The 13,430-nt window shown below is 47.6% G+C and overlaps 1 protein-coding gene across 4 annotated transcripts in view; it reads left to right on the top strand.

Moving 5' to 3' along the window:
* The window catches only part of LOC120953322 (protein catecholamines up-like), an 84,169-nt gene that overhangs the window by 8,857 nt on the left and 61,882 nt on the right, over positions 1-13,430 (top strand). For 2 of the 4 annotated variants that reach the window (XM_040373151.2, XM_040373147.2), the window contains exons 2-3: positions 367-2,625; positions 8,817-9,200. In XM_040373151.2, coding sequence (XP_040229085.2) covers positions 9,053-9,200 — 148 coding nt within the window. In that variant the 5' untranslated portion in view covers positions 367-2,625; positions 8,817-9,052. The remainder of the gene's footprint in view (positions 1-366; positions 2,626-8,816; positions 9,201-13,430) is intronic. The other 2 variants (XM_040373149.2, XM_040373148.2) reach the window with 2 other exon arrangements.

The raw sequence follows: 13,430 nt of genomic DNA, 5'->3' as shown, positions 1-13,430 counted from the left end.
AGTGAACCTCGCTCTTCCCATAACCTACTTGCCGTTTACAGCTGAACTGGTTCGGGATTCGAGCTGAACCATAATTTGCACCGGACAGACGCCGACCATTCTTTACTGGGCAGGGCGTGTTTACCACCCCAACTTTCACTACGCTTTTCGAGTGAAATGAAATGCATATGTGGGGCACCGAGCGTTTTGAGCGTTAAAAACCCATGGTGTCTAGTTAATATACGTGTAAAAAGTTTTTTTGACTAATAGAAAAAAGAACTAACTATCTTGTGCTGTGGCACACAACCTTCTCCATTAATCTTGTACCGCTCACGTCCGTTCCGCTTATCTCATCGCCACCTTTGATTCGTTTCACTTTCGTTGCAGCTGCCGCTCTACTGCCGAACAACCATCCTCCGGCGCAATGACGCATCCCGCGAGGTGACCTTCCGAATCTTTCGAATAATTTCTTGGACTCGGCCGGATCGCTTATCTCGTCGCCCCCCCCCCCCCCCCTCCCTTCGCGGGAAGCAATTTTTGCGTGTTAGTGCCGGAGTTTTTTGCTGAGCTCCGGTTCGAACATTCCGACCAGGGAAGCGGGACACACAACACTCCACGCTTTCCGCGTCCCGTCCACCAGACACAATAGGGTGAGAAAATCGATTGAAATCCCGTAATCCCCCGTGCGTAATCCCCCTTGCGGTGCACACATTGCACTGCCAGCTGGTGGGGCTGGTGCGACCCATCCACTAATCGACAGCCCAGCGACACAGCCACGGGGCAAACAATTGTGTGTAACTTCGGCGCATCTTCCCGTCCGGCCCCATCTGCTGCCACCATTCAACCGACCGAGGGTGCTGGGTTGTCTATAATTAGACGAAAATAAGGGTGCATCCAACCACCCAGTGCTCCAACTCCACCCAAAGGCGGAACTTCCCCTTCGTGTCCCGCGTGCGATGCACACTCTGCTCAGGCCAGAATGGAATGTGTGCGCGCGCGTTTGATGTGCTCTAGTAAATTAGCTGAATAGAACCTTACAGCTTCCAGTGGACCTTGTGTGTGTGTGTGGCATGGTTGACCGTGGTCGGTCGAGTTAGCTTTTCACAACAAGTCAAACAACTGCTGGCGGCAGTACAGGAAGGAGAGAGGCTGTCGAACTGCGAGCTCGCGCCCGTTTACACGGACGGTCCCTCCTCTATTGTTGTGCTTGTGCTCCAAAACGACAAACAAAAGCTCGGCTCCGCTACAAGCCGAGACGAAATCTCGACCCCCCGTGTACGGATCAGTGCTTGGACAGTGGTCCACCGATGCGGTAGTACATTTGGCGTACCGGTCTGCTGTAGTTCCGCGCTTTGTTGTGACGGTTTTATAATACTTTTTTCGGTGAAGTTTGCAGCAAGTGTATTACGCGGAACCCCGATTGATCGATAGAAAATACTCGGGAGGTGTATCTCTTAAGTAACAAGGGTAAAACAAACGTGTTTCGGAAGACATCTTTTCTGTGAGCCGATGGCGGTGCGATGAAAAATGATGCGGTACAGTACGGTGTGTTATCAGCAACCAGTTCGTAGCTGTTGCTAGTCTTGGTGCTAGTCTGCAGCACAGTGGACGGAGCTGGGCCCTCGTGCGATCGCTACAAAGTGCTAGAAACAAAGCGGCCAACGTGCACAAAGTTCGAGTCGTAATCTGTTTGGAGGCAAAGCGATTGAAGACTTGCGCCTGCATCTTCACTGTCACTGTCACAGGGCGCGTCTTGCGAGGTCTGCCTGATTGGCGATCGGTTGTCCGTTGGTGGCTCGTAGCTTTGTAGATTATCAGTCAAGCCCGCAGTGTGTGTGTGTGCGAGTGTTTTGGTGTGTTATCAGGGTCTCGAGGGTCTCTCCATCTCTCACTCTTGTTCGTGGCGGTGAAGGAAAGGGCCGATAGTGCGAGGGCTAACTAACAAGTAATCCACGGAAAGGTTCGCTTAGGAAAAGGCTGACCAGAGCGCTCAAACGCGTTGCCCGGCCGTCCGTGTAACAGTGAAAATAGGAAGCAGCAGTGTTGTGGCAGTGCATCGAAGAGGAGTGCTACTTCCACGCCTTCCCTTTGCTCTGTCTCTCTGGGAGCATTAAGAAAAGAAAGTGCAAAAGAGTGCCGGGAAGGTACAGCAAATTGCAGCCCAAGAGTGGATGAAAGTGGAACCCGAACCCGAAGTGTGAGCCTGCAAGGTGCTGCAGCGACAGCATCCAGCCCCGGAGGAAGTGGTAGTGATTGCACTGCTGATCTTATCTCGACCGTGTGTGTGTATTTGTTTGTGTGTGTGTGTGTGAGCATTTTGTTTCATCATTGTTTATGTTGGTTTTACTCTCATGCTAGTAGTTTTAGCACTTCTTCGTGTGCTACTAAGTGTTTGCGTCAGCCAGGCCTCAAGGAGGGCATTAGTGGCTGCTTAACGAATGTTTACATAGTACACACAACTTTAGCTTATGTGTGTGTGTTTCCCCTCATTTAGGGTGAATAGATTTCCGGTTCCGTCACTTCAAAAAAGTGTGTTTGTTTTTTTTTGTCCAACAGTGAGAAAAGGCCACGAATAGCCTACGAGACCGGAAACGGGATCGGCAAACTTCAGAGCTGGCAGTGAGTGCGTTCGGGCCCTGCAGTTCGGTAAGTAGTGTGACCGTTGCGTTTAGTGAAGAGAGCAGAGGGAAGTGGAGAGAAAAGTGTAAAAGAACTGGCAAACGATCACTATGTCCTAAGTATTACACAATCCTTTCTAGTGATCGTACACTTCTCGGTGAGCTTATTTGGATTAGATTACGAAAGAAAGATACTAAAGTGTATGTCAACAACACGAACGTCTGTTTATTGTGCATATGATGGAGCAACTGATGTGATAGTCTTTCGTCGGACTGCCTGTTCTTTACATATAATATATATTTAATCTGATCGCATCCGTGATCCCGTCGACACGCGGTAACGTACTTGCTAACGAACTGGAACTGCTGGGAGCAATGTTTTGCCCTCCAGTCGCTAATTGATTGATCCTTGTACTCGCGATGGGCAAACAAACAAACCGAGAGCACGCCACCGAGAGCGAAGAGTTAAATAATGCTATAATCTACTGACGGTCACTGGAAACTTCCCCCTCCCGCCAGATAAGGCGAGATTATGTCGTACTCGGCCGCTAGCACTAACTACGCATTGATGTTACGCATCGGTTATGCGATATGCGGTGGCCAGTGGTAACTAGTGGCCCCTTCTCTGTCTCCTACTTGACATACTCGAGGAGCGAGATTAGAAAACTGTAACACACTACCTCTCTGTTCATCCATTAAAAGTCATTCCGTTCCTGTATTTGTAAGCGGTTTGCAAGTTGTTTGTTTACGGATCGCCGCATCAGCTTCCTGGCCTGATCCTGGCATGTGGGTTTTTTCCTTCTAATCGTTCTGACAGTTAACTTGACGAGGACGTCAAACCGATCGCGTGACCAGTGGCCGCGAGATCGGGCGAGTCACCGCCAAGGGGGAAAGAAATTACAACCATTTAAAAGCTATCATAATACGCAATAAACATACAAACCAAGGAGCGATAAGGCGCGACGGTGAGGGTTGGAAAGTGTGTTTGTATGTGTGTATTTAGTGCACTCGCAGCATTATGCTACCTTCGAACAGCGGGTGCTACACCAGCCCATTGCACCAGCACCCCACGCTCTCGTGATCGAATTTGAATTCGTGCTCGTGCTGGAACAGGTTGCTCTTGAAGCGTGCTTCCCCCTCCTCCCCCCCCTCCGCTTGACTCAAACTCCTTTCGCGCACGGGTTGCATTTGGCTGCGTAGGAAGCGGCAGTGCGAGCGCGCGCGCCCATGTTGCATGCGTCGTGCGTGTTATACGGTGCGAGTACGGTGCACTTTTGGTTTGGTGGCGCAATTTTCAATATTTTCGAAAGTGATTTCACCTCGGCTTCCGGTCCTGGCGCTAACGAGGTGATATACGTGCGGTGTGGTAGTGTGTGTTGTGTATGTGTGCAGCAAAACTGCATGCAAAACATGACGGCGAGAGAGAGAGATTGAGAGTGACCATAGCGCCAATGCCCGTTTCGATTGAGGACAGACAGAACTTGACAGTGGAAAGGTGACCGGAGTAAAGTGTGTCGCTAGAATATATATATGTCGGTTGCAATTACGGCCCGGAGGCCACCTTCAATTTCACTTTTGACAGTGATAAAGCGTGACCGACTAGACCCGCCTGCGGAGGTAGATCGTTTGTTTTTTTTGGTAGTTTCATTAAGCGTGCCCAGGTTTGACAGGTTGATTGAACGTTCGGCTATGCGCCTTATTAGACATGCATCATTTCGAGCAAAACACCGCGCTGATGCGAGCAAAAGAAATGAAACTACCTTATGCATATGAATGAAACCTCTCAAGCTAATCGGACACTGTAAACTTTGCTGGAAAAACCCGAAACGTATGAAATAATCATATCCCAGGCCCTCCATTGCCCACTAATGTGCATTGAGCGAACGCGAAGCAGAAAAAATGTAAAACAAAATCATAACCAGTTCCGATTAGGAAAGTACGCACCTTTCTCTGTGGCTGCGTGCGGTGTTTGCCATCCCCACCGCACCTACTAACTGGCGTCCCACACCGCCATTGCTGCCAACCACCACGTGTTGAGCAATCAAAGGCAGCACGAGAGATGTCGCCATCAGGTCGCGATCGGGCCCAGCAATCTTTCAATTGGTTGGAGGAGGTTGCAGCAGCAAAAAAGACGTTTCCGGTTCGACGGTCCTAAGCCCCGGACGAGTTCAAGGCTGAGATTGTTTTCGCTGCTCTTTGGACGTAGAATGGTTGTGAAATTCTGTGGCCGACCGGTTTGTGACGTAGTGTTTGTCTACCTCGGTGGGAGTGGCAGTGTCGATATGGTGCAAATTTGTCCCGTAGACAGTGTCCTGACCAAACCCGTTTTTGGGACTTGTGAGCTACGGAAAGATTGGCGAAGATTCGATGACAAAGAGCAAAGATATAAGTGCTCTTTCGGGATGGAACGGATACGATCAAGTAGGAAGTTACGAGTGCATTATTCGAAACAAATTGACGCTTTCGTGCGGAGGCTAATGCACATGGTTTGTTCTTACATCTAACGTAGTGTCTTATTCTGGGTATTCCTCCAATCTGAGTGCTGTAATAACTCAGCAACCGTAGATTATACTTCGCTTGTTTTGTCTTCCAAACCGCGCGAGAACGATCGTGACGGTCGATCCTGCCGCGCCGATCGGTTGCCGTGGTTCCCGCTCCGTCGAGGCTCCATTAGCTGTCAGCGGCGATAGACACTAAGCGGCCTGTTCTCGGTGTTCATCACTCATCGTGTCGTTGAAATCGGCACCGGCTAATGATGATGATTTTCAAGCTGTTTGGCATACACAGGTGTGTTTATCTTGCCCGATGATTTGCACGTTGAGCGGGATGCAAACTGAGAGACGTTGAACCGAACTGTGTCGTTGCTAGCTCCAATCTAGTGGATGGATGTGCGGGTAGATGTCTGTGGATGTATTTGAAGAAAGTGACATGAGATATGATAATAGCGGTGATTAAACGGAACCTGCACGAAGCTGTGTTCTATTGCTTTTGAGGAAGTATTTTTCATTTGTATTCTGATCATGAATTGTCTATGAAAACTTTAGAAACAATGTAACATTGTAAATGCAAAGTTTCAACGCTATATACGACAGAAAAAACTTGCATCTAGATGAGACTTGAACAAACGAAAGGCGTTCTGTTACAGCCGTACTGAGATGACTTGTGGCAATTTGCGCTAAAGCGATAAAAGATTACCAACCTATAAATCGTGTGATGGACCGTTTGTCACCGTTGTTAGCCTTTGCTTGTCCATGTCTAAGTTATGCGCCGACCATTTTGGGATGTCGGTGAAGATAATATCTCCACCGCTTGTTTTAGACAGTCGTGAAGAAACCTGCCACACTACCTGGGCCATCTAGGTGGCAGCAATAAAAGGTTGTGACATGCCGCTTACGCTGACCCTTCGCAGAGCATCGTTAAGCAAGAGCCCAAGGACCTAGAAGTGGGTTACGAACAATCTAGCACACAATGTGATCCATCATTTTCATCCTCAGCGTTAAGGCGGTGGGTAAAAAGAAAAAGGGCGAAAAAAGGAAACCTACAGCACTGATCCCTGCACAGACATGATCATTAAAATGTTGCTCGGTGGAAACAGAAAATTGCAGCCTTTCGTCGCGCGGCTGAAGATATTTCGCATGTCTGGGCTCGGTGTTTAGCGCACCCGTGGACGGTAAGCGTCGAAGGGACAGAATTGTCAGTCAATTTTAAAGCTGGGCTGTACTTTTTGTTTGCCGTTGTCGATGGGTTGGGTGTTGCAACATGGTTGGGTCGATTAAAATCGGTTCAACAATGCGCCAGACGGGCGTTGTCGTTGACGTTCACCTGCTCGTCGTCACCACAGCCCTGACGCAATGACGCGGCGTGTAAATGATCGATTGTTGAAGAGTGGAGGCGCGATTTTCATGAACCGAACCAAACCAGCGTGCGTTACTCCACCTTGCCACGCTGGTGTGCCTTCTGCCTTCCTGCCTAGGGCAGACGTTTGCATAATGAAGATGTAGCCGGCATCAGGCCGAACCTGACCTGTAAGACAAGTCGTAATGTGTTGGCACCGTGAGGTAGCTAGCACGAAGTCTACTCAAGTCATAGTACGGAATAAAGTCGGTTTGAAACACGAAATAACTGTCTCTGTCCCGCTTTATCGCATCGATGATGCTCTAGTCAGGTTTAATCGAAGCGAAATAATGGATTGTTACACATTCGCACGTGCGAATCGAGAGAATGAGTCGGAGATACGCTTCAGCTGATAAGATTCGCTTGTGGAATGCTTGTGCTTGAGGGGCGGTAGCAGTACTTAGTGGCTCGTGTTGGATTTTACAAGCCTTTTATTAGCATAGTTAACATGCGGCTTCAATTCCCATACAAAAAAAAGACTATGATTAGTGCGAGAAAAATTTGCTGTGATAGTGCTGGCTGCGATTAACTTAACAAAATAACGCCAGCTAATCAAATAGCAGAAAAGGAGTTGCGATTGATTGATGCGTCAGGAGTATAGTTTTCAGCTCCTTTACGTTAAATGTGGCTCGTTGGCTGACTGCTATGCTGCTCCGTAAGCTTGCATAATGACAAACGCATCGTTACGTGTTGAACGGGCATAGCTTGCTACTTACGCATTAGGGCAAAGAGGGGTTTTCGAACCATTCGTATCAGATGTGTGCATTTTTAATTATTTCACCATGCGCTAACCCAATTTGGGAAATCGGAGCTAGTGACGATAAAGATCATCATTTTATTGATGTCATTCGTATCCTCAGTTAGCCCAGCGGCCGAGTGTGTTGAAATCAATGCTGATCGCTGATAGCCGTCGGTTTGTATTAACTTTTTGGCTTGATATGAGATGACTCCATTTGACACAGTTTTAGTTGAATTTTTTTGTTATCATCAAACCATTTTAAAATATGGAATTAGATTTAGAAACAAGAACATTGAAAACATATAGAATTAAAAACAATTATACGAAAAAAGGAACAACAATGTTGAAAGTTACTTGTTTTTCAAATGTTAATGATCTTAGAAGCAACTTTGTTTCTCACATCTGATTGATAATCACAGGAAACAAATATTCTTTTTCACTTATTTATCTTACAACTAGATATACTACAACTGTTAGTTTTTGTTTGATAGGAAGCTCATTAGAAGCAACTTTGCATACATCAGCAGTAAACTAACGTCACTGTCGCTTAGAATATCCGCTAGCACATCCAACTCTCCCGGAAGCTTCGGCGAGACAAATTGGTGTCGGAAATGTAGGCGCTGTATGTATTACAATCAGCAGTTAACCGAGCACAGTGTACCGTTGAACCTTCTCATGGTTTTAATTAACAGCACTATCGTTAGTTTCATCGCCAAAGTACGGCGAGACACACGGGCAGGCTTTTAGCACCGCTCGCCGCCGCCTCCGTTCGACACGCCGTTGATCAATCTATCTCGATCCACACTACCGGCTGCTCCACCGCAGCAACCTCCACGATTTTAGTAGCGTTTCGCACTTGTTCGCGCTCTTTGTGTGTGGTGAAGAAGCGACGCTCAGGTTCCCTTGCCATTCCATGCACACCTCCTCCTTCTCCTCCTCCTCCTTATCCCTTCAGTAGAACTTCTATGCAAAACATGGCCGTGCATGGGAAGGGAGTCGCACAAATAATCAGCAGCTCCGCTCTCTCTCTCTCTCTCTCTCTCTCTCTCTCCCACTCGCCCCCCGGACTCCGGTCGGATCCGTTTGCTTGGCGCAATCTTTCGCAATGGCTCTTCGACATTTGAACAGCCTGCCAAGGACACACGAGCGTGCGCACAGGGGGCGAACGCTTCGATATAGCGGCACTCAGATCTTGGCCCAATGGCAGAGGCGAGATCCGTACGGTTCTATGTCGTCAGTGTCTAGCAGCTGGCAGTACATTCATCTTGCCCGAACAGGCTAGAACATTGAGCGCGCAGGTGTGTTGCAGGAAGTGTTCGTCCGCACTGAACGCACCACGTTGACGTTGATTATCGTTAGCGGCTGGTGGGTTTTGGATAGTTCTCGAAATCCTTGAATCTCGCATCGTGCAAGAAAGGAGTGTGCGTGTGTGTGTGCGTTATGCTTCTAACGATCGGCGGCAAGTTGTCTTGACCGTCTGAGGAGTTGGGAAGAAGTTAGCGTTTCTTGTACGGGTACAGCTAGGAGTTGCAAAAGCAAAAAGCCGGCATTAATCACACTCTTCTTCTCTTCCCGCTGTCTTACAGGTTCATGCCGGTTCGAGTACAGGTGTGAGGCAAAATCTTCCGGAAGATCCGGCCCGGATTACGTGAACCACGAGGTGACATTTTGAAAGGTATTCTTTTCGCACCGTGTGCGGCTATGCTAATAGTGAACAGTGTGGAAAGTTGTTGAACAAAAAGCCAAGCAAAACAAGGTTCGCAAGGCGACGCTATCATCCATCCAGCAGCCGAGCCCCACACTCGGCACATAATACGGAATTATGTTAAACTGTACCGATCTCGCCTGCGTCCTGCACCATCACCATTTCTACGCCCATCTGCATCATCTGAAGCACCATCTGCAGGATGACCACGATCATCACCACGGGCATCACGGGCACGAGAGTCACGACCATCACCATGAAGCAGGTAGGTTGCCCATTTACTTCTCAGTCGTTTGATGCTGCTGCTCGGACGGGAGGGATGGTAGTGATGTCCGCGCGAAACGGTCACGTTCGCGACGTTATAATCGTAAACTACACTCCTGCAGGGGCTGCTGAACACTGAAAACCAGTTCACGAGCGGTGTCTACCACGGGGAAAGGTTAAAAGGTTCTGTTCTGAGAATGTGAGCGGTAGGAATGCGTATTTTTTTGGGTTTTATTTGTTGCCGACGGAGCACACATTTGCATCCAACTTTCTTGAGATGTCTGCATAAATGCCATAACATCTGGAATAAGCTATTTTAAGCTTCGCCGACATGGACATGGTTCTAATAACATATTCCAAGCTCGAGAACAGCTCCACAGGTAAAGACCGTTGAGTAAAATTATTATCAAAAAGTATTTTTATATGTAAATCTACTACCAACCTACCCACATCATTCGAAAGCAACCGCGGAGACGGCTTAGTGGCAGCGACCGCAATATTTTACGATGCACTTGTCCTAGTTTTAGCGCTGCGCTCGTACAATGTCACTCGATGTACCTCGAAGGGGGTCGGATTTTTATGCTTGCTTAAGTGCTGAAGCCCATGCAGGTCATGCCTCTTTTTTGAGCCAAGACAAGATTGTGGCTTATGTAAGACTTATGGGTTGTCATTGTTAAGCTGTGACTGGCACTGAATTATGCTTACCCCTGGTGTAATGTTAACACCCCTCAAAAAAACATAAACAAAGACAAAACGTATGAGGGCTGATAGTTGCAGCCAATTCATTATTGTAAGCAGTGCTATTTCCATTCCTCTCCACTCACCCGGTCTATATGGGACTGTCTCTTTTTTTCGCAAGATAAAATGAAAGACTTATTATCGATTTAATTTCGCTATCATTATAGCACCTCTGCACTGAGTTTACAGATGAGAAGACAGAACAAAAAAGATGTCAGGTGTTTGAAATGAGCTCAATTTGTGTAATGGTGCCTGTAACTGATAATTTACTTTTAAGTAGGCCCTAATGGACATTACACTTTCTAACTCATCAATGAACCGCTTTTTAAACTGACGCTCGTTAAGATTTTTATGTACAATTACGACCCAATGACCAATTGTAGGTAGAACGGGAACTGCTACAGAGCAATCTAAGGCTTCTTCCTTTTTTTTTTGCTCTACTCTTACTACAAGCAACTCTATTGCTATCTAAATTTACCTGCCATTAGAGTTAGAATGCTATGTTTCCTAATCGACATACCTTAAGGGGACGCGGTTACGTTGTTTGAAGCAACCGCTGAGGTGGAAAATAATGATCAATAGCAAGATCACTCCTACAGGTTGTTTAAGCCCTAGAGGAGTTAATTGCACGATGGTGCGACTGGCTGGACGTTCTCGATGCAGCTCGGTGTGCAGTTTTACAATCACACCATTGGCACTATCTTCTGATGGCATCGCGGAAAGATGCCGAAGGAGGGTTGGAATGAATAGAACATTAGGAAATAGATCGATAAAGTGAAGGAGATTGATAAATCAAGTAATTGTAAATTGCCAACAATAAGTATGCTGGAGTCCATTTGCCACGTACAAGTGCTTTGCCTCTCTTTACAGTTAAGCACCTGTCACTTATCGTGTCTACCAATCTAGGCGTACAACTCTCGGTTTCATTTCTCAACACTTGTGGCGAAGCTGCTCTTCAAACGACGGCAAGATATACCTCAAGGATCGTTTTAACAGGCTGCTGCAGTTTGCGTGGCATGCTTTGTTTTACTACCAACTTATCTTACGCAACCTGAACCAGTTCTTGGTCTGCCCGGGCTCGGGAAGGGTTGCAGTAGCCTTTGACCGGTACGTGTCCTCCTATGTTGCCAAAATAAATGCGTCCCTGTTGGGCTGTTTGGTGCAGGCAGCAAAACCTGTCCCGGGAGTGGCGGGATTGCACAGCCAAGCGCAATGTGTATACGTGACCTGTGTGCAAAATCGCAGCAGCAGTAGCAGCAGCACGGGTGTCCGGCGATGCGGAACGAAATAAGGTTAATGACTAGCTGGCCAGCACTCGGTGACCCAGATGAACTCGTTTGTCGTTTCGATCGATGCGTTTGCGCGACTCCCTAGGGCAATGAATCAGTTCGATTCATTAAGAAAGAGGGCGAAGAAGGCGCGATAGCATTGGGAGAGATTAAGCAATTGAAGCTGTCGCTAGAAGCGAAATATAAACCCCATCAGTTTGGATTGCAATGCCAACTGAGATTATCGATCGAGCCTATCGACTTTAGAATTGGCCGACACTCGCCAATCCTCAACAATTCTTTGCAATTTCGTGTGTTTATGTTTTGCATCACTCTCGCCATGCACCGATCGTTGGATGCGCTCATTTGCCATTCGAAATTGCTGTTTGCCAAAACCACCCGGGCGCCCCAGTTACGGAACCCAAACGGCGCGTGGCCTTCGTGGGGTTTTGGGTTTCCGATCGCGGCGAGCCACCAATTCTGACCAACTTTGCGATCGCCGCGATTTGGATTAGTTCCGCCGAACGCCGCTATGTGGATCGGTGGTTGCGCAAATCCAGCAAGCAATCCGGTTTGCAACGGTGTCGAGCGCGTCGAGGTGTGCAATATCTCGCTCGTTGGAATGGGTGGGTTTTTTGTTTTGGTGAGAAGCGGAAGTGACTCCATCCAGTACGGCGGAAACTCGTGCAGTTAGAATGACATTTTTTCTGCCAAGTTTCTGTGGTTTGCTTCCGTGAACGAAATGCAGACACGGCCGCAGAAGTTCGGAAAGCCGATACGCCGTGTGCGAGATCGATTTAGTTCCGTACACCACGTTAGACCGTTCTCTAATCACTAACGCTTGTATGACCTCTTAGTAGTCGTGGAGTAAAAAGTAGTAAAAATGGTAAATGCATTAGGTTTTTGCTTAGATAGTCGTCCCACGCATGTTTGTATCAGAAGAATAAACGTTTTGTCTAGCTTTCCTAAAATCTTGCCTAGGGCATCAAAAGTGGTGCCCAAAGAAGCTGCACAGTACACGCAGTGAACTTGCTAGCTGTGCCTTCTGCGACCTTGGTAAGTTCATCAGTTGGCAAACAAAACGTGGCAATGAAAAGTCTCCCGTGTAGGTTTTAATATCCGACACCCTCTGTACGCTATGCTCGAACGTACACATTTGTGAACGTATACACACACACACACACTCATACAGCCACTCCTAAGCACAATCATGTTTACATTGGGTCTTGGCTGGCACGATGGTTTCTCATCTTTATCTCATCTCTCTGACTTGACTGACTGTGCAAATAGGCAGGTCCAGCGTTGATATGGTGTGCTTGTACGTGAAACTGACCAACGCGCACTGATCGTGATAGCGACGCGCCCGATAAACTTGGGTGACTTTGGCCATCAGTGCGCGCCCTACACAGGTTCAAGGAAATGAGGGAAGTTATTCAGACGTCAGACGTCCGTATCTTACACCCTAGTTAGATATTAGAGACCCGGCAGGTCGCGCGGGTGCACTTCCGATTAGGCCCGGTCCCAGACACGGAGCTGGAAAAGTAATTAAACGAAGCGTAACATCCAATTATGGGATGGACCCGGGGCGTGCCTTAGCAATGTTGAGGTGCAAGGAACTGGTTGCTGAATAGGCTCTGGACCGCCTCGGGCAATTTTGCTGGAATCAATATTAGTAGAGGTTTCATACACACATATGTTGGTCATATTGAAGGTTAATTGATGATGGAAACCTGCCAAGATTTGAAGAATTTTCACAGTTCCCCTCTGTTACACAGACACCAAACGACGACATCCTTAAAGGGATGTCGATTTATTTAGCCAAGGTCTTTCAGTTTGGTTTGGCTTTCGGTTTTTGGAAAAATCTCGTTAAGCGCAACAGGAAAGACAAGTTTTGTGGTCCCCCCCCCCCCCCCGAGGTTCGCGCCCAGCAATTGGTGAAATTGTAGCCCGCCTGCGGTAGAGCGGTTGCGTCATCGTTTGTCTGAACTGAAGGCGATGAACAAAAAAAAAAATCCAAGTTATCAGGTCAGGTCACTTAGTTTCTGGACAACCAGTTTTCAGTGCCTCAACACGCCTCTTTTGTATTTTGCCGACACCAATTTTGTCAGTTTCTTTGTGTGTGTGAGTTTTTTTGCTGTAGTAAAGCATAACCAGGAATCTTGGTTTGCACGGAATGGTTAAGGAAGGAAGGATCAGGTCCTGCCGAGAGATCTCAATGTACAATT

This window comes from Anopheles coluzzii, chromosome 2 (assembly GCF_943734685.1).
Source record: "Anopheles coluzzii chromosome 2, AcolN3, whole genome shotgun sequence".
In the NCBI taxonomy this organism is placed as follows: Eukaryota; Metazoa; Arthropoda; class Insecta; order Diptera; family Culicidae; genus Anopheles; species Anopheles coluzzii.
This window is presented reverse-complemented; position numbering and strand designations above follow the sequence as displayed.